At 37.7% G+C, this 22,750-nt stretch overlaps 1 protein-coding gene across 1 annotated transcript; it reads left to right on the top strand.

Moving 5' to 3' along the window:
- The first annotated feature begins 365 nt into the window (after positions 1-365).
- Positions 366-22,161, top strand: LOC126970866 (AF4/FMR2 family member lilli). The gene is made up of 6 exons (XM_050817015.1): positions 366-386; positions 4,655-4,776; positions 5,036-5,314; positions 5,945-6,041; positions 8,944-9,184; positions 11,967-22,161. The coding sequence occupies exons 1-6, from the start codon at positions 384-386 to the stop codon at positions 12,083-12,085; spliced, it is 861 nt and encodes a 286-aa protein (XP_050672972.1). The 5' UTR covers positions 366-383; the 3' UTR covers positions 12,086-22,161.
- Positions 22,162-22,750: the final 589 nt, after the last annotated feature.

The following is a 22,750-nucleotide window of genomic DNA, read 5'->3' as shown; positions in this document are numbered from 1 at the left end:
ACAAGATCGTTTATCGACAGAACATCGACAAGATCGTTTATCGACAGAACATCGACAAGATCGTTTATCGGCAGAACATCGACAAGATCGTTTGTCGATAGAACATCGACAAGAGAGACTTTCAACTGACCGGCTACACGAGAGATTGTCCAACGAGTTTATATCGCCCGATCGCATGTCTGATAGATCAATGTCGAGGGACAGGATATCGTCGGAGAGGAAGCCCGATGAGAAGATGCTAATAGACCGGATAGGGGGAGACAAACTGGATCGATTGTCGAGTGATAAGAAGATATCCGTCGAAAGAGTTGAAAGAATAGCGCCGGAAAGGGCTGAAGCAGATGTAGGATTTTTGCAGTGTCCAGTTCCTAACTCCTTGTGTAATGGTAGGTTTGAAATACAGCAACTCAAGTCTGTGTCTAATCAAGATACATTTATATTATACAAGAGCTTTTTCGACGTCAGTTAAAAAAGTACAAACAAAAGCATAAAACCCTCCGTTTTAAAACGCGACAGTTATAGTAAGGTTTTGCTCATTATTATATAAAGCCTGTTCAATAGCGAAAATAATTTAAAATGGTGGGTTGTACTTGCAATTAAATTTGCATATTTATAACCGTGCTTAATTCGATGAAAATTCGTCATGTAAATGCTGTGTATTTCTAGCTACACCTAGTATTAGCAGCTCCTTAGTATTTGGAATATTAAATCACACGTATCACCGACTTGTCAGGTCGTATACGATAGTATATTCTAAGCCTCTATCTCTCTCTCTACCTTTCAATTCTATATTTGCACGACCTGATGAAGTAATATCATGATGGCTACCATTGAGCTTAGTATAAAAGATATGAAAACAATACTTTGAAAAGAGATATAAATGTAATTGTTCGAAGTAAATCCATCGAACAGCATTTTATTACAAATATTGCTTAGTAGATAAAATTAATTATTTATAGCCATGTGTTGCCTTCAGAAAGGCAATACGCGTTTAACCATTGATCGGGCCGGTCCTAGTTACCATTCACTATTACAGGGCCGGTCCGTTTTGTCATTTTAACCATTTTAACTTTTGTAACCAATCTATTTATTTATTTAATAAGGTTTACCGACAGATAGTACACAGAAACTTAAAGAATACATATACACAACTTAAAAACTATAGTGAACATCCAATTATGGGTAAACACAGCAAATTAGTTATCTAGTTGTAAACAGAGGTAGAGAAGAACATGTCATGGATAATATATAATGATATACATATATAATATCTACATCGCTATTGCTTAAGGTTATTACAAGAAAAAGGAATATCTATAAATATATTCTATTAAAATTTACAGATACAACAAATATTGAAATATTAGTGTTCTATCTCATATTCCAAACTTAGTTTAATAACACGCTCTTTTGAACTTAATTAAACATATATTATGTAGATCAACATCTATGTCGTTGAACCATGCATTATGTTGACTGTATATCCGAGTTAAAGGACTGTGGAACCCTACATTTGTTCGGTAAGCGCTCATAATATGATTGTAATTGATGTAGCTTGTTTTGATGGACACACATAAAAAACATAAACCTTTTTTGAATCTTTTCAAGTCTTTGCATATCACACTTGTAGTGAGGACTCCATACAGTTGAACAATATTCTAAATGGCTACGTACCAGAGACACATATAGTGTTTTTAAAGCAAGAGTATTTTTGAATTTCTTAGCATTTTTCCAAATGAAGCCAGGCATTCTAAACGATTTATCTACAATTAGTTCAAGATGAGCTTTAAAATTTAGTTGTCTATCTAATATCACGCCCAGATCTCTAATAAGCCATACTTCTTCGAGTTCAACTCCGTTTATACTATATTTAATTTCCAATGGTGACTTTTTCCTCGTAAATTTTATATGTATACATTGATCGATGTTTAATGGTAGCTGGTTTGCAAATGACCAATGAGAAATTCTTGTTAAGTCCTCTTGCAAAAGGTGGAAATCATTTGCGTTCTTAATTACTCTCGAAATTTTTTTAATTATCGGCGAAAAAATAAAACTTGGAGTTTTTGATTATCTTACCTAAATCATGTATAAAAATTTAAAAAAGTATAGGACTTAGGTGTGAGCCTTGAGGATCTCCTAATGTCACTTGAAAAGCATCCGACTGGTGCTCACACACTACCACTGTTTGGGATCTGGCAGACAAGTAACAGGAAAACCAAGATAAAAGTTTGTTATACAGGCTACATTTTACGAGTTTCCATCTATTTTTTATTTATTCCATTTAAAAAATTCCAGATCAGGGCCTGCGCCTTGGTTGTTCTTTAATTTTTTAATTGAAACCGAAATGTGTTTTTCACGTTACTACTATATGGTTTAACGTATTATTAGTTTCTCCCGTCAAGGTAACCGGATCCGACACAGGCGCCCGAGTGCTATCCGAGTACACAGAAGAGAAATGAGTAACGAATGCGTTACAAATATCCTGTGGTGTTGAGAATTTTGCGTTACTAAAAGTAGAGTTTCGCGTACTCACAAGAACGATTAATTAAAGTTAACGTCTCCTCGATTAATTTAGTGCCTTGATTAAATAAATATTATCATAACAATCATTATATACCTATCCCTTAGTGCACCCCTTTTCATGGTCATTCAAGCCGAATAGTAATTTCTTTTCATGGACCTTCAAGCCGGATATTAACCCCTTTTCATGGTCCTTCGAGCCGGATATGAAAAGGGGTAACTAAATGGTTCAACGCGTACTGCCTTACTGAAGTAATATAACTCGTCCTCCTGCCCCAGCGGCCGCGCGGCGTGGCCGCCCCCGCGTGGTGAGCGTGCCGGTGAGCGTGTCGCTGGCCCGCCTGCGGCCCGAGCTGGTCCGCACGCTGCGAGCGCCGCGCAGGCCGGCGCCGCCGCCCGCCACGCCCGCCCACGGCCAGGTGACTCGTGACACTTCTCACAACTTAATTGTGGACACAGTATTTGTAAATGACATAGAGGTAACTTCAAGAGTTCGTCTTACCACCGTAAAGGCTGGACTCGTTTTTATATTATGATTCCTTTAAGAGAGCATAATCGTTGGTGATCACATACAAAAGTATATTAGGTATATACTATTATTATTATTATTATTATTATTATTATTATTATTATTATTTATAATAGACTAAGCAGCTTTCGCTGATGCGTCTATAGCATTTGCCATATCTATCCAAATGTTTGTCCAGTCTATTCTTAAACTGATTAACAGATTTTGATTTAACCACATCCTTAGGCAATCTATTCCATATATGAACGACTCTGTTGGTCAGAAAGTGTTTACTGTTTGGGTTATTACTGGGTTTATACGTGATGTGAAAACTAATCCCATCAAAAAGTCAGAATGTCTGAAAAATGGCGCGTGGAATCCGATTTAGATAGGAGAAGACTATCATTGTTCTTGTATCTCATATAATACTTATTGTATTAAGAAAATTCGCATTGCAGCAATTTGTTTTAGTATTTTATCCAACGTCACCGACGTCAAAAAACACGAATGGTGTGGGTTGGTATATGAGCCCCAGGCGAACGTCGCAATGAATGACGCCACGAGGATTTTTTGACCTTATGTGCAACGTGTTGCATACAATCATTAAACAAACCGAAACCACAACCTAGCATACATAACCTAGATTTAGTTGTCTGTGGCGGCAAAAAATTGTGCTTGTTTGGCGACATTTAAGTACGATAGACAATGATTTCTTAGGCCTAGAGTAATAGTTATTTATGCAACTGTTGTGTAATACGAGTAAGGGGTATTAAAACACGAATGTGAGTATATCACATGAGTGTTTTAATACCTAATTATCAACAGTTGCATACAAGACTATCTACACCCAGAATATAAATCCTCTAAAAGATTCTGAAACAGTTAACTTACTGTTAACATTAAAACAGCCAGTCCTAGTAGTAACCTAATTTCATCCATTACTGATTATATACAAATAAACTAAGTAGTGATGAAAGAATTATTTGTTATAGCATTATTGAAGAATTATTTAGTTTTTTTTTCATTTTGTATAGTGAAATTATAAAAATTCACTTGAATATTATGTTCTTTTGCAACGTTTAAAATATCCGGCGGTGTACTGTCAAAACTTAATCGCTCATTTTTTCAAGAAAAATGGCGGGGTATCGAATAACCTTGGAACGCACGTAAACGAAAATGTACTTTTTTTGAAATTCATACAGATTCCACGCATCGAGCAATTAGAATGTGGCTGTTTGTTGAAACTCTTTGCGCATGAAGGGATCAAAAAAAAACCAAGGAGTGTTGTTTTGAAATTCAGTACATTACAACACTCGTTTGGATGATCTAATGGTTATTACGACATTGGGTGTTTTAATGTTGGTTAACTGTTTCAGAATCTTTAATAGAGGATTTAAAGCATGGGTGTAGATAAAAACTTTTTCAATGACTGACTCAATAAAGTGTGTACTTATAGTAGTGGTCGTGGCTGTATAAATGACAGATAAAAGTAAAGGTGTACATAAAATGTTTTATAGTAATCTACTTTCATGTTCAATTCCATGACTAAAACACTAAAAATAAAGAAATGTTGATAATCGGCCGTGCCTTTAAAACACTATATTTATTAGGGTTTGTGGTTTACAGACTGAAGTAGCGGCGACAAATCACGAGCGGGTGGGCGCGGGTTCGGGGCGAAGCCCTATCTACTACTCGTACTTCGAGCAGCTGCCCGCAGACGCCATGGCGGATGACGAGAGAGACCACAGGTTCGTGTCCAAGTTAAATGAAGTCTGTTTATTTGAGAAGCCTTTTAGAAAATAAATTTTAACACATCATATTTTATCAATACAACCATAAAACCATACACAATTTATGAAACCCTAGGACTTTTCTCATTTAAAAGTACAAGTACGGGTATATGGCCTGTACTTAATGCATAAGATTTTTAATGCACATGGAACCAAAAGCTCACAGCAGGATGTATTCAGTGTGACTACTTGCACTGTACTAAAACATTTTGTCCAGGTATTACCTGAGCGAGGCCAAGCGACTCCGGCTGGCAGCCGAGAAGATGGAACAGGAACCGCTTCCGCGAGTGATGCTGTACCTGGAGTCCGTGCTGTGCTTCGTGCTGACCGGGCGCCTGCTGGAGCTGGAGTTGGACACCAAGCGCGCGTTCACCATCTACCGCGAGACCATCGAGTACATCAAGTCCATCCACTCCATGCCGCAGCGGTTCCGCTCCGACGCCAGGAAGCGCGGCGGAGAGCCGCACTCCACCTTCAGCAAGCTGGACATACTCAGGTGAGTCGTTACATCCAGCGCCGCATGAATATTGTTATTTCGACTTCCGTTAACTTCTCTTTGCGTCCTGAAATTACCGCGCAAAGAAGTTCATTCCATTTGGTTGTAAATATGTGATGTCACAACATAGAGTTAGATTCTGTAGAGCCTCTGAGATGTATACTCAATATTATAGGGTTGACTCATTTAATGCTGTTCGGAGAAATCGGATTGCAATCATTACTAGAGTTGTCAGGTGTAACAATAGCATTGTCCGAAATGTGGCGGAAAGACTAGTTAGAGAAAATTATGTAAAATATGGAATTAGGTATCAAATAAATAATAATAATATAATTATATAGGGAGACTGCCCCATAAATGTGACCTGTGACCTTTGTAAGACGTAATTTATGGATGGCCCTTTATTATTTTGAAAATCTTTGATGACTTAACCTTAACCTCGTAAATAAGACTACTGGCTAGGTTTGGGTTTATTTTATCAATAGTTTCTACATTTGTTATGATACGGTTGTAAAATTTGAATGAGGAAAGAACTAGTCGTCGAAGATACCACCAAACATTCAAATAATTGTATGGGAACTACACGTTTCAATTTTTTTTAGTGAAATAAAACACGGGTCGTTTTTACAGTCTCCGCGTGCAGTCCCTACTGTACCTGCGCATGTTCAAGATGTATAACGGTGAAGTGAGGGAGTACTACAAGATTGTACAGGAGTATCAACAGAAGGTATGATTTAATATTTATGGATTTATTAAGGATTAGTGATTCGTACATCAATGTCGTAATAAAAACAAAAGTGGTCCACTTCGAATTTAGTTTTATTACGTTTGAACTGTAGTAAAAAATTATTACTAATGAAATGATATAAAATTTAATAAAATCAAGATTGTTACATTTTAGACGGTATTGGGTATGTGGCATTTCTTCATTTCTTTTTTATTAACTTATCGATTGTCTAGCATAGTTCTGTAAGATAACAATACACTGCTTTCATTGTGTTCTGATAGTTAAAATATTTGTAGCCTGTTTATGACTGCACCTTTAAATAAAAGATATCGATAGAACTACGCCTGTCTCTGAGCCCTGGTTTATGGGGCCCCAACTGCTACAGTCCTGTCATTCTTTGGCGACTTTTTCCAAATCGTATCAACTATTTCATGTTGTCATATTATTGGTAACTTCAACTGCTCGTGTTATGAACGCGTCAGTTGATCCTGCTACCACTACCATTATTTATTTCACCACTTCAATAAGTATTTGTATTAAGGCGAGGTTTTCCCAACACTTTAGGCAAAAAGCGCTAGAACGTATATATCTATAGCGTTAGATATACGGTCGACACGAGCCGAGCGATGCGGGTCAACGACCCCACCCCGGAAGGACCGCGTAATATTTTATAAAACTTATAGTTGCGCAAGAGTACGAAATGCTGTGATATTTTTATGCATTTTGAAGTGAAACTTCTTTAGGTGCGTGAGGGTAAAATTTTTACAAATGAAACGGAATAGAGCGTCACGGAAATTTGAGGTGTTTTTGTTCAAGAGGAGGAAGTTTTTGTTCAAGGGAGAGAGCGATTGACACCGATTGAGCTTCCTCTCGGGCTTCCCTACTAGCCTCGTATCGTGCAGGTTTAGCGCGCGGCCGCTAGTAAGTAGAACATCTTCCCTACTAGCCTTGTATTGTGCAGGTTTTTTTTTTAAATCCAAGATGGCCGCTGCGCAAAATTATGATTTCAACAATATGGATATCGAATCCGAGGTTTTCAAGGGTGCAGAGAATGAATTTGGGATCATTTTTGAAATCCAAGATGGCCGCCGCTCAAATTTATGATTTCCACAATATGGATATCGAATCCGAGATTTTCAAGGGTGCAGAGAATGAATTTGGGATCATTTTTGAAATCCAAGATGGCCGCCGCTCAAATTTATGATTTCCACAATATGGATATCGAATCCGAGATTTTCAAGGGTGCAGAGAATGAATTTGGGATCATTTTTGAAATCCATGATGGCCGCCGCTCAAATTTATGATTTGCACAATATGGATATCGTATCCGAAGTTCTCAAGGGAGCAGAGAACGAATTTGGGATCATTTTTGAAATCCAAGATGGCCGCCGCGCAAAATTATTATTTCATCAATATGGATATCGGATCCGAGGTTCTCGAGGTTGCAGAGAACGAATTTGGGATCATTTTTTAAATCCAAGATGGCTGCCGCGCAAATTTATGATTAAAACATTTTTGAAATCCAAATCGTTTTCTGCATCCTCGAGAACCTCGGACACGATATCCATATTGCTGAAATCATAATTTTGTGCGGCGGCCATCTTGGATTTCAAAAATGATCCCAAATTCGTTCTCGGCACCCTCTAGAACCTCGGATACGATACCCATAATGTTGTAATCATAATTTTGCGAGGCGGCCATCTTGGATTCATCTAACTTCCCTAAAGTACATACACACAAAAATCCCGCGTGGCATAATATTCAAAATAACTAAAATAAATTACGTACATTTAATAAATACGCTGTCGCATCATCATCATTTTTTTAATACGATTCCCGATTTGTACTTGTTTGCTAAAATCTTACGTAATGTGAGCTCGAGAGAAACGAACACAGTACCGTCCTTGACACTGGTCACGGGCGTACTGCTGGCATTGGCATGAGCGAGCATGCAGCAGCGTCGCGTTTGGTTTATTACGAAAAAATTAATATAAAATAATTCACAAAGCGAATTGATAAAACCCACGAGGCATATTTATAAATACTACTAAAATATCGAATAAAATAAGTTTTGTGTTTATAGCCATCATAGTTTTATGATAATATAAAACAATTCATATAAAAAAGCCTGTTTTTCAAAATATAAATCTATCGAGATTTTTTTTCGTAATCGTGTTTTCGAAACTGCAATAATTTAGATAAAGAAATGATATTATACATGTCAAAAAATTGGAACCGTAGTATTCGTTGAAGTATTTTAAGTAGATTTTCAAAGATATTACTTTTTAGGACTATAGCGCCTTAAGTGTGAGAAGATACGTAGCCCATTAATTGCGCCAATTCTTTTCAGGCCTGAGGGATGTGAATATGCATTATTTTTTGATGTATAGTAACTGATTTTAGAATACTAAGATGAATAAAAATATTTGAATTAAAAAAAAACAATCTTCTCAATTTGTCCCTAAACTAGAAGATAAAGGTGGCGGCATTTTTTTTAATGAAAATAAGGGTCGAGACGAGCAGGACGTTCAGCTAATGATAATTAATTGACCCATTTCAATGCAGTGCCGCTCAGAATTCTTGAAAATCTCAAAAATTCTGAGCACTTCAATTGCGTTCGTCAGCTTGAGGCATAAGATGTTAAGTCTCATTTGTACAGTAATTTCACAAGGTAGGCTCTTCAGACAAAAACAACGGTAATGTTTACACTTATCTGCTTCACGGCAGAAATAGGCGCCGTTGTGGTACCCATAATCTAGCCTGCTTCCTGTGCCAAGGAGCCTCCCACTGGTAAATTATTAATTGGCATTATCCTGCCTAGGACATCTTGCAAAGTATTTCTATATGATCCCAAAGTTTCCTTTTCAATTACTGCCATTACATCTTGTCGACATGTCCACAGCCGGCGTGCGCGGAGTCCCTGTCTCCCACCCCGTCCCCCGCGGGCTCCGGGTCGGCGGGCTCCGTGGGGTCTGCCTCGGGCACGTCGGGCACGTCCAGCGGGTACTGCTCGTTGGCACACGCCGTGCCGGCGCAGGCGCACCACGCGCTGCTGCAGCTGACGCGCTACTACACCTTCCTGTACGTGGCGCACGACCTGTGGGAGCAGGCCGACTCGCTGTGCCGCCTGCGGGCCAACCAAGGTGCGTGTACACACAGACACACCCGCGCAGGCGCACCACGCGCTGCTGCAGCTGACGCGCTACTACACCTTCCTGTACGTGGCGCACGACCTGTGGGAGCAGGCCGACTCGCTGTGCCGCCTGCGGGCCAACCAAGGTGCGTGTACACACAGACACACCCGCGCAGGCGCACCACGCGCTGCTGCAGCTGACGCGCTACTACACCTTCCTGTACGTGGCGCACGACCTGTGGGAGCAGGCCGACTCGCTGTGCCGCCTGCGGGCCAACCAAGGTGCGTGTACACACAGACACACCCGCGCAGGCGCACCACGCGCTGCTGCAGCTGACGCGCTACTACACCTTCCTGTACGTGGCGCACGACCTGTGGGAGCAGGCCGACTCGCTGTGCCGCCTGCGGGCCAACCAAGGTGCGTGTACACACAGACACACCCGCGCAGGCGCACCACGCGCTGCTGCAGCTGACGCGCTACTACACCTTCCTGTACGTGGCGCACGACCTGTGGGAGCAGGCCGACTCGCTGTGCCGCCTGCGGGCCAACCAAGGTGCGTGTACACACAGACACACCCGCGCAGGCGCACCACGCGCTGCTGCAGCTGACGCGCTACTACACCTTCCTGTACGTGGCGCACGACCTGTGGGAGCAGGCCGACTCGCTGTGCCGCCTGCGGGCCAACCAAGGTGCGTGTACACACAGACACACCCGCGCAGGCGCACCACGCGCTGCTGCAGCTGACGCGCTACTACACCTTCCTGTACGTGGCGCACGACCTGTGGGAGCAGGCCGACTCGCTGTGCCGCCTGCGGGCCAACCAAGGTGCGTGTACACACAGACACACCCGCGCAGGCGCACCACGCGCTGCTGCAGCTGACGCGCTACTACACCTTCCTGTACGTGGCGCACGACCTGTGGGAGCAGGCCGACTCGCTGTGCCGCCTGCGGGCCAACCAAGGTGCGTGTACACACAGACACACCCGCGCAGGCGCACCACGCGCTGCTGCAGCTGACGCGCTACTACACCTTCCTGTACGTGGCGCACGACCTGTGGGAGCAGGCCGACTCGCTGTGCCGCCTGCGGGCCAACCAAGGTGCGTGTACACACAGACACACCCGCGCAGGCGCACCACGCGCTGCTGCAGCTGACGCGCTACTACACCTTCCTGTACGTGGCGCACGACCTGTGGGAGCAGGCCGACTCGCTGTGCCGCCTGCGGGCCAACCAAGGTGCGTGTACACACAGACACACCCGCGCAGGCGCACCACGCGCTGCTGCAGCTGACGCGCTACTACACCTTCCTGTACGTGGCGCACGACCTGTGGGAGCAGGCCGACTCGCTGTGCCGCCTGCGGGCCAACCAAGGTGCGTGTACACACAGACACACCCGCGCAGGCGCACCACGCGCTGCTAATGACGTGTGACTTCGGCAGAAAGAATTAGATAGACAGCAACTTTTTATTTACTAACAATATCAGGCTATTTTTATTATCGGGAGGAGAATCGGTGAGGACTACATTCCTTTATCAAAAATTCACCCTTAGGGTTTATTTTATGAAAGTATGTAAAAGAACAAGTACATGTTCCACGTTATATTAAACGAAATTGTCTGTCCCAAAAACATAGAAAGTACCGCATTTATCGTATCACTGCTCTCGAACAACATTCTCCCTTTAATGCCTTGCCTAGTATTGGACAGCAAGGCAAATACTTCAAGCCGGCCGAAGTTTATGGGCTTTAAAAAGCTAAATGGTCTCGCGCCGAAGGAGTTCTGTCAGGCTTAGTTCAATGTTATGCTGCAAATTAGCATTATGCATTGCTATACAGATAGCAGACAGTACAGTACAGATAGCGTCGACGAGAACCGGGACAATCTTGTGTCTGAAATCGAGACTGCTTTGCAAAGTCTCGGAATCGGGCTGACTAAGTCCATTTCAACCCTAAGAAGACACGAGTTTGTGTTTTTACCGCTTAAAAAGTCTCCCTTTGTCGTATCCTCACGATTCGAGATCACTCCACTAACTGTCCAAGTCCACCAATGGACATTACGTCGAAATGCTAAATACCACCCGCATCTGTCATTCCACGATCGCGCGTTTGTCAAGAAATTTCTCGCCTCGTACAGCCACTTATCGATTACCGACTGCTGTTTTCCCGAAACGATACGACTTAGGGACCTTCAAGAAAAGAGCATACTCTCGGCTTATTACTAACATATAAAAGGCCGGCAACTCATCTTTTGACCCCTAGTGTTGCGGATGTCCATGGGCGGCTGCCTCACCACTCCTCATCATGTTAGCCTCTCGCCCGTTTGACCCCACTTATAAATATTAAAAGAAAAGCGCAGGGCCAACCACATCATGCGTAGTATTGCTGTCATATCAAGTATGACCTGCTAAAATTGTCGGGATCCTGTGCTCTGTGAATCGCTAGATCACTTGCCATTGCCTCATTGTTTATCTTCTACCGCATTTATTACGAGGAGTGTTCCGAAGAGCTGTTTGACCTGATTTCTGCCGCCGATTTCCTCCTCACACGACATCACACAAACTAGGATATTATGTTTATTTTTTATTGAATAACGATTTCAAGGAACATGAGTTGAGAAATAACATTTCTGATTCCTCTGGTGTTGCAAGAGAATGTGAGCGGCGGTGATCACTCAACATCAGGTGACCCGTATGGTCGTTTGTATAAAAAAATATATACTCATACCTTACCATCAGAAGAACAGATAAAGATCTAAATATAATAGTTGTTTAAATAAGTTATTTTTATCTTTTTCAGATTTGTTCATAGCAGTTGATCGTAAATGCGGACCCCTCACTCTGTTCTCAACGTTCCGGCATCTTGTACAGTACGTGCGATACGCTATCTCACTTCTCAAAACTGTAAAGAAAGAATGACTAATACAGAACAAACAATGAACAACCGAGATCAAGACGAGACTCACGTGACCCGATATATAATGTTGGCCTTGGAAGAGCATATCGATGTATACTACGCAATAAGGTGTGAATTAACATATTATGAACTTGGAATTGCCGGATATATTTGTGGACCAACACATAGGCGATGTCGTAGAACAATGTACAAATGCTGAGCAATAATGTATGTCCTGCTATTGGGATCATTGATGTCCATAGTTTTTAAGCTCATTTATTATCATATCCAGCATTTTTGAATAAGCATTACCCACTTAAAAAATTTATTGAAAATTTTACAAGGAAAAAGGATTTATCAACGTAAAACATTAATTATTCGAAGAAAACATTCCATGTTTTGGCAATTAAAATTGTAAGTTAAAATAATGCAGCAGACAGAACAGTCCACTTGAAGACGTGTTCAGAATATAAAACTTGTTCCGATATTTTGTTTCTTGATTATCGTTTACACATAAAGTTTATACTTTAAACTCACAAAAAGCCAATACGCATATAATTCGCTGAGATGCTCGCTTCAGTAAATATTAAGAACACATCTTCATATGTCTACAAATGTTAGGTATGTGGAAGTTTGATTTCCATGTTAACTGAGTATAGTCGAGCGAGGTTTATTATATTTTTGAAGCACCATATTTTAAATATTTATTTTAAATTATAAATTTCTCAGTAATGAATAAATCTATAAGTTTTTAATCAATATATCTGTTTGATACTCTGTGTGTCTTAGTTAATTCTCCTTCAATTCTAATTTATTTAATTATTCTGATATTTATGACTGAAACCGAGCTTGACCATACCAATGTCACTTTGACAGATACTTATTACCACACATAACAGATCGACAACAGAGCAATAAGTATTTTATTGCAAAAAAGTAATAATAAACTTAAAATCTTTAAAGTATTTTAGCAACAAAATGAATGTGGGATTTGTATTTCGTGAAAAAATATTTAGGATTAATGCAGTATGGTACTTTGTCATGTTTTATTAATAATATGATTAATTCATTAATACGAACAATATGGAATTGTTTTTTAAAATCAAATATGTAATTAAGTGAAATTGTTAATAATATGTTTTCATTTCATAGAGATTATTTGATCAATTTCTAGATATCTTAGCTATAAATAATACCTTAAAAATTATCAAAAATACTGTGAACAAAATCTTACTATGTTTTCATAACAATAACAAAAATCCAAATTACTTCTTTACTTTGTTTATTTACAATGGCTTTCAACAAATTCATAAAATCAATGAAATTGTTTTTTATTTGGACTTAATAAAGTGTGTCGCGTCTGCTAGTACATACTATAATAATAGATCAATTAAATTAAAATGTTTTGTCATATGAAATAATTAACTATGTAATATGAAAGTGATAGTTGTAACGTCATAATATTCAATGAAAACTGCCTTTAAAATTATCTCATTAGTATTAATTTGATGTTTAATATTACAAAAGTTTTATTATATACACACACATATATATATATATACATATACACCAATCAAGCTTTTTATGAAATTTCAATGACTACTGTAATTATTGTGATTAAGTTTACTTGGAAGTCTGTGGTTACAATTTGAGCCTAAAAAAGTGCGCGCAGACAAACCAATGTTCAAGGGTTGTATGTCGATCGTTGATTGTTCTTTATATGGGATTGTTAGAAAGATAGCAATTATCACATAAACTTCGTTTTAAAGGGATTAAAATGCGTATTAAACTATAATAATAACAACGTAAACTTGATTATAGATTTTTAACAATATTTGGCATGCATTACAGATTTACAGCCTACTTGGTCACGGATGACTCGCAAATGAGATTAATTTAAATTGGTGTCAAACTTATAATGTAAAGTAGTATTAAAACGCGTTTTAATTCATTTTAAATTATTATATATGCAGATAGTATCTACCAGAACATTAAATTGACCGACATTCTATTGTTGTAGAATTAATAAAAGTTTTCAAATAGAATCAGAATTGGTTCATGTCGATGGCTGCATCGAACCGACGTAACGCTTATTACAACTCGCCTTGAATGTTCAAATTTTAATAACGGAGAGTACAATTTGTTCTAAAAACTGCAAATAAACCGACGATGATGCCGGTGGAGAGAATCTGTAACACCATTTTATATTTGTCTCGGTTGTTTATTAGAATTAAGTTGTGATTGTAAATATATTATACTATTACTATACATTTTATAATAAATATACATGTTAGTGCCAGATAGGTTTTGTATGAATGTTTATAGTAAGGTAGGCGCGGACGTGTCGAAAAATATATTGGATTCGGTGCCGCGAACGACAGCGAACGATAGCGAACATTCGGGCCTACCACCCCGATGAAATAACGTCGATCAATTGCGCTCGGACGCAGTGCCACAAATATTCCATATTTTTAAAAGTTTCTATACAACATGGCGTCTCAATAAGTTCGCATACGCAGGTGCGTGCGCGGTGCGACATTATAAACCAGAACGCGGTTGTTATAAAGGCAGATGCCTTGTAAATAATTTAGTTTAAGAAATCTGTAGCTTTCATTCTATATTTTAATTTATATGTATAGCTAAGCGGACAAGGAAATAGGATAATTATCGAAGTAAGGAACAACTGGAGTGAGTGATCGCGACGTATGACGCTGTGAGGAGAGCTTGCAGCGAGTTAGTTTAAGTTAGTTTAGTGGTGGGAGGTGGGAGGTGGCCCTCCAGGTACCTGCTAGTGGCTGACCACTGCTGCGGCTGTTCACACGGTCTGTTGTACGCAATACACAACTTGTTGTACAGACAATCACCTGAAGTGAGCAATGTGTTGCCACTTCCAGGTTTTGCCTTATATCACGGTTAAGTCATCATTAGTTAAATTTTGTGTCAATATTTTTCAGAATATTTCAAATTAGATATCAGAGTTAAATAACATTGAATGATGTTATAGTTTATATAATATATTATATTACATGCTCTCACAACAACCGAAGTGTTCAGTTCAATGGTTCGTGTCTAGTGTCGAACACCGACCAACACAAACCAACACCGCCGTGTGTCAAACAATAGTTATTGTCAACATGAGACCAATAAGAACAGTTCGAGTTATGTGATGCTCCCTCGGATATCGTGTCTATCCCTATTTATAAATTATCATATATAATATTATATATCTTATGATTAATAACGTTCAATATAAGCTTTTGTCATTTCAAATAATATAACAATGATATCGCTGTGGCGCTAAAACATTATAAATAAATAATTAAAATCTTGGAATGGTCTGCATCATATGACACTCACTAAACATAGTTTGTGTATTGCGTGTGAGCAGACGCCAGTATCACAATATATATAGATAGATGTATGTTGGCAACCTCGCGCGCTCGGCCGCGAACCTTTATTAATTTTTATTTTATACAAAATCGGTACTTACTAATGCACAAATTATTTATAATTATTTTATTTGTTATTTATTGTGACATTGTGTTATTTATTGAACGGCGCAGTTAGCGATGTTTACTTAACCATAATCTAGGACGCTAGGACGTGACCCAGTTTAGCCGCTAGGACGTGACTCAGTTTGGCCACTAGGACGTGACCCAGTTAGCCGCTAGGACGTGACCCAGTTTGGCCACTAGGACGTGACCCAGTTGGCCGCTAGGACGTGACCCAGTTCGGCCACTAGGACGTGACCCAGTTGGCCGCTAGGACGTGACCCAGTTGGCGGCTAGGACGTGACCCAGTTGGCGGCTAGGTCGGACAACAACTAGGTTGCGTGCCCGCTACGACGAGCTAAAACTCTAGGTCCACTAGGTCTAGATCTGCGTTGCCAAATAAGAAGTGCCTTGCAACAGACCGGTGTGTTTGTTATTAATTAATATTGGTGATTTCTTTAAAAATTTTATTTAGTATCATTCGTTTTGAAACTCGCATTTAAGAACTTTTTTTATTTTTTGTTTGTTAATGTGTTAATTACGTTTTAAATTCCAGATCCGTTTGTCTGTTGCTTATTGTTTCAATAACTTATGTTTTAGTCCAATTGTGGGCCGCGAAGGGGTAATTTCGTTAGTGTAACTTATCAGAATTATATTTTGTATGTAATTAGTTACCTTTTCTCAAGCCCCGTGTGCGAGAAGGTTCATCGGCTCGTAGAATAATCTCAACTTCAGAATCCCTAAAATTGAGACCAAATTATTATCAATTTATTAAGTGGAGCAGGACGAGTTTTAGTGAAATTGTAAAAATAATGTTTTTTATTATCCTTTCATATTTAGTAGAATCTTGTGTTGATAGCGTGTATAATTTGTTTTCTTTTTATATTTGAGTTAAGTAAATATGTATAAATTTGTTTTCATTTAATTTTATTATTTGTGTAACCTATGTTATTGATTATAGAATACATTAATTTTTATGTATATATTATTTTCGTTTATTTTCCTTTCCTTATACGAGATGTCAATTTTATTTGGGAGGACATGAGAACACCACACTTAAAACGCTTTAATAATTATTAATCAAAAGTATTTGTCAATTTGTTTAATAACACCAAAGATACTCAATTTAGAGAATCGAACGTAGAAAGATAATGTAAACGCAATATAGTTATAGAAGCAAACCACATATGCCTTATAGCAGTGTTTTTCATATCTGCAGTTATTAGAGTTAATGTTATTCAATGCCGTAGGTACTGTTAAGGGATACCTACATTGTTGAAGTTACCAAAGCCGGACAGATTAATCAAAACATCCTAATACTATTTTTACTTCTTCATAAACAGCAGTTACCTATATATAATCTACAACATAAAGATTACGTTATAAATATACACTCTTTTGTGAAAAAAAACGGACATCTAAGAAAATAACCTGATTCACTGGCATCTTTATGATTATTTCATAATTGTAAGTAGTAAGTGGTATGATGATGATACAACATCACAATACTTAAGATAAATAAGCAAAAAGTATTTTCTGTGTAATATATACTGGCAGCGAGAAGCCTTCTCCTTACAGTCGATAAGCTGGTTTGCACACCTCGCACTTCGTATAGTCTTTTTGAGGTCGACATAAGACGATTTGTGATTTCTTAATAACTAGTCCGCCAGGAAGCGGTCATTTCGAGCTTCTGTGCATGGTAGTCCTCCAAACCCAGGCCTTCTACTGACGGAACCAGTCTCGACGATTCCCGCCACGACACGCAATTAAATGCTAAAGAGTATGTAAATACTACAAAATAAGACGCTTAAGTAAAAACTGAAATTTAGTTTAGTATGAAAGAAAATAGTAGTAATTAGAGGTATCGCGATTGGCGACTACGTAGATATAATCCTGCTGTTTTTAAAGTGAACAGTTGCTTAAGACGTAGTAGATTTTGGCTTCCTCGGTTTTTTACAAGATTATAGCCGTAATCTGTCAATCCATCAATGACTGCACGTTTCATACAATCGAGTGAATCCTTAGATTGAAGATGAACAATTGATGCATCACTAAAATTGTGAACAATAATAATGTGAGAGAGACACATAAATTAGATTGGTGTTGAGAGTAAGCGAGATACTCTACAATATCTACTATCCCTTTCGCGTATGCGATTTTTTTTTTGGCCCGGTTCATCGGCTCTCAACAATCAATAGCTGCCGTGGTTCAAAACTATAACTAAGCACACGTCACAGACTATTGCTATCTCAATTCCATACCCTGACAGCGAATCTAGTGTTCATCTTCTATTTAGGTACGAGTGAATCGCTTTTTTCTTAGTGAGTTTCGCTAGGCTGTCCGACAATGTGTTAAATTTGAATTTGGAATAAACTTTTATGCATCACCACACTTCATAAATTTGCCAGTAATATTCTCAAATGATTATAACCTCTTTTGGTATTGTATTTTCTAAAGGGACGGAAAAAATTAAAACCGCCCGTTTTTTTGCAAATGAGTTTATTTATTATCCGTGCGCGATCGAAATGGGAAATATAGAATAGAGACGCGGGGTCCGACGACGACAAGCGAGGGGATGACGATGTGTTTGTATAGAGTTTAGTAATGCGAACGTTAAAGCGGCTTATGTTTAATTATACTTAATATATATATATATATATATATATACATTACAAAGTTTTACATTACATTTATTAAAATTGACCTTGGAGTTCATTGGAAATTTCTTGTTTCTTTAATATGGAGTTTACGAATACCGCAGAACTTCAAATGTTTTGATAATTCAGTAAGTAAAATATTGTTATATTTAAAAAAATAATAAAAAATTTAAACGTATTTGGGCACCACGGCTGTCATTGTTTGTCATACTCTTCACAGGTTTAATGTTGGAAAATATTATAACTTAGTTATGCATCGCCGCAAATGTTCCAAGTGTAGCAAGTGCAAGTGGCGCCAGCTTAACTTAACTTAACTTATACGGCCTTACTAATAAACTTGGTATAAAGTTATAACTGATGATAAACAAAGAAAATGCAAAATGTTTACAATATCATTGACAACACTGTCAATACAATGATAATTCTGAAGTTTTCCGAATGACAAGCTGCCTTGCAAATAAACGCGGGAAACGTAATACGTCCGAATAAACAATTCGTAAGCAAAATATCTATTTGTAAACATTTTCCATATTCTTTGTTTATGCTTAGTTATAACTTTATGCCAATTTTATTTGTAAGGCCGATATATTGTAACGATTGGCTCGATTACTATCTTTCTTGAATTAATTTGACAAGGTTTCATAGCATTCAGATTGCGCGCGAATTATATTTGACTGCTATGGCCGTATTGTGTGTGATATTTTATAGTCAAAACTCGGAAATAAACAAGAATATTTCAACGAGGATACGAGGCAGATATTCGAATGAATGAGAATTAGATATATCGGACCAGCTTTAACAATTTATCGGTACAGTATCAAAACAATTTTAGCAATATGAAACAACGGCGTAGAATATATTTAGAATAATAATATTCTATAGAACTCGGATCGCTGCAAGCTCTAACATTATTATTTCTGTGTTTGTCATACACGATTAACCCAACAAACACATCATTAAAAAGATAGCTTATAATATACTATCTATGAATATAAATATGTTGCTGGATTCTATCGGTAGGTAGCTATGTAAAAAATATTTTTTCAAACTTTTGCAATAATCTTCAATTTATCTCTCTGATGACAGAATTTTAACAATTAAAAATGCAAGATTCGGAATCTGCTTACTTCATAATTATAATTCTATTTTGAGCCAGTATAAATCCTGTAAAAATAGTAAATGATAGAACATGAGGAAGAATCTGGTTTGTGGCCTACGTTCAGGTGACAGGCCGCAGGCGTTAGGCGCCTCAGGTGAACCAGATATTGTGCTCTGAGGGATATGACAAGTATTTAAACTTCTCTATTTCCGTTTCAACATTCACAACATGAACTTTATGATAAAGAAAATTATGAAGGAACTATTGAGGCTAAACACCAAATGAAAACCTACGTATTATCTTTTCTTTTTACAAATCAAAATGCCTCTTGCTGCCAGCTAAAATAGTCACTTCTTAAAAAGGTGTAACATAATGAAACTTCTTTGCTGTTATCTTAATTTTTTGGTTCAACGCGCTGTTAACGATTGTCATTCGAAGTCTGAACGTACCCTTAAGCTTCCGTTTCACGTGAAAATAACAGTGTGGCAAAAAATAAATTTGGGCAGCGGCATTTGTAAGATTTTCACTGAAAAAATTTTGAAAATGATATATTCAACGTTATATTGATCAAGTAAGATTAATACAAATATGGCATTGGTCATGAACAGTAGGTACCTATCTACTCGTTACGGAGGCGCAAAATAGTAGCTTGAAATTTAGTCGTAAGCTAAAATTACGCAAAACGCTTTGTATACGATAGATAAGCTATAATCATATTATGTACATACCTACTATGTATATACAAACACTAAGTGAAGACAAACCATCGAGGATTGCGTGAGACAAATAACATAATATAATATATACATTATGTATTAAGAACTTTATCAGATCCTAGCATGCTTTTCAAAAGTACATACGCACACATTTATGTAAAACGAAACATACCTAAGTATTAATTATTAACATGGACCTTCAACAACAATTTAAAACTACTAATACCTTGGTACTCACAAATAGAATAATATAACGAGGTAAGATTCATTAAGCCAATTAATTATTATTTTCCTTTACTGAACATTTTTTTGCATTAATATAGAATAAATAAATATACATATAATTTTATATAACGACAAATGAATTTGTCGACTACCATTTTTATACGTAGATATATTACTAATTTAGTATAATACTTTTAGCAGTGAGATGTATGAAAGTAATGTACTATCATGATTGAATATACTATTGATAGGAAATAATATTACACGTCATGTAAGAATGTAATTATTGTTATTAAAATATTTTTACAGTGATTTCAGTGTTAGTTGTAAATCGAATGTATTGATATAAATGTACCTTATTTAAAGTTTTATGTGTCGAAGTAAATTAAAGTTTTAAATTCGTAGAACAAGCTAGTGAGTCCTCATATCACGAGGAGACGAAGCCGTTTATTTTAGATTTAATAAAGTTCAAAAATATTCAAATTGTGCCTTAGTGAGAAACTGTAACATGATTTTATTTGGTATTTTTACGAACGTAATACCGTTCGATGCGATGAATTTTTTTTCAAATATATATATACATATATATACAGCAGCTGTTTGCATTTTCTAAAGTGATTTATGCTCCGATACAGATGCTCATGAGTTCATCGACTCATAGAGCAGAACAGTGGTGGGAAAGTACTTAGTCTACGTGTGTCTATCGACCGAAAAGCTGAAAGATTTCGGTGGAATGTGTATCTATCTATTATCTATGCGCAATTGGCGAAGCATGGCAATAATCCACAAAGAACCCCTTCTTCTCATTTATAGTTATAATATGCAATAATATTAATATTTTGTTAACTGAATCTTGTATCTGATTATTTACAATATATTGTACGTAGTGGCGTATGTTTATGTCGTAGCAATAATTTAAGAGTGGCAATAAGGTCTAGTGAATTTGCTTTTGTGTCTTTGAATAAATGTAATAATAAGATATGTATATTGTACTTTTCTGATCATTAGATTACCGGCTGTAAACTGCTTATAAACTAAGTTTGATTATTTAATGTTAATTCCGTGATTGAATAAGTAGAGAATTTTTAATATTTCGATGTTTGTGTCCGTTTTGTTTAACGCTGATGTGTAGTTACTATTGCTATCTGACCAAATTCGCTTGTAATGCTGGGTCCAAACTGTGGGGTTATTTGAAGTTATGCATCATACGGATGTTTCTTTGTGTTTATTTGGATTATAAATTATTCAAATTTGGCTCGTCAAGTTTGGTCGCAGCAAAAACTGCTTTCTGATCGCCCTTTCGAAATTCTAATAGAGTACAATAACATAATAAGACGAAGTGCCAACGTGAGACAGTTCTCAAGTGCAATTCCTTTCAATTATTCCTTCGTGTATCGACTTGTAGCGGACTTCTTAGAAGGATTAGCTTCATAAGCTAAATATTTATGTGCAAAGTTATGTTCGGACGTACCTCGGGGTTACATATAATCGCAAATTATGCCATATTTATTGACTTCTGTATGATTCTGTAATTTGTCGTTGCTAGTTGTCTCCTTAACTTTGCACAGCTTTGTGTCAATCTTGGCCATCAACGCGAGACTATAGAAGATTAATTACAGCGCCATCTAACGGGCATGAGACGAAAATATTATTTTCTTAGATCACAATATATTGTAAGGTGATAAATAGGGGGCGTGGTAGTCGCGTTAGTAGACCGGTGGGGCGGTTGAGTTACAAATTGATATTTTTTTACGATCGTCAGCCGACCGTGGAGTGAGCCCTACCGCGGGCTACGACCGCCGGCGCCCGCCTGTGTTTGTTATGTTTAAGAGGATATCTATTGTCTATTCCAAAGGTTGAATATCTACCTACACTTTTTATATTACAATAATTATAGAGATTATTACTGAATTTTGTTTTCTTTCATTTAAACAAATTCCTATTAATTATTAAAAAAGCTGTGATTGGACTTACACAACATTTTGATGCTTAAAAGATTTAGAATTTAATTCCATTCGTGTATTAAGTCGCCACCAAATAATTCTATTTCTTGTAACATCACTGTTAATACATCAACACTTGCAGGTTTTTTGCATATGTTGGATATATTTTAGATTACCTAGGTCACCGAAGCAGCGAATATCAAAACCTAGTTAGCTTCAAATAAGAATAAACATAGTGGCTACAAAACTGGATGATTTGAAGGGAATACTCACCAGACAGGAGCACACCTCTTTTGCTAATTCAAATGTTAGGCTAATTAATAAAAATAATAATAATAATTTAATTTAGGCTGTACTATTATTATAGTAGTAGTATATATATAGTATATATATGTATATATAGTATTCTCCGCGAAAGTTGACACATTTTTCCATACGGTGGAACCAATCATTGAAGCAACCATTCTATTCGGAAGTTGGGGTCTCCAAAATGGCCGTTTTGTAGGCGTCCACAGCTTCTTCAGTTGATGAAAATCTCTGACCACGCAATTTATTCT

Source organism: Leptidea sinapis, chromosome 22, assembly GCF_905404315.1.
Source record: "Leptidea sinapis chromosome 22, ilLepSina1.1, whole genome shotgun sequence".
Lineage (NCBI taxonomy): Eukaryota > Metazoa > Arthropoda > Insecta > Lepidoptera > Pieridae > Leptidea > Leptidea sinapis.
This window is presented reverse-complemented; position numbering and strand designations above follow the sequence as displayed.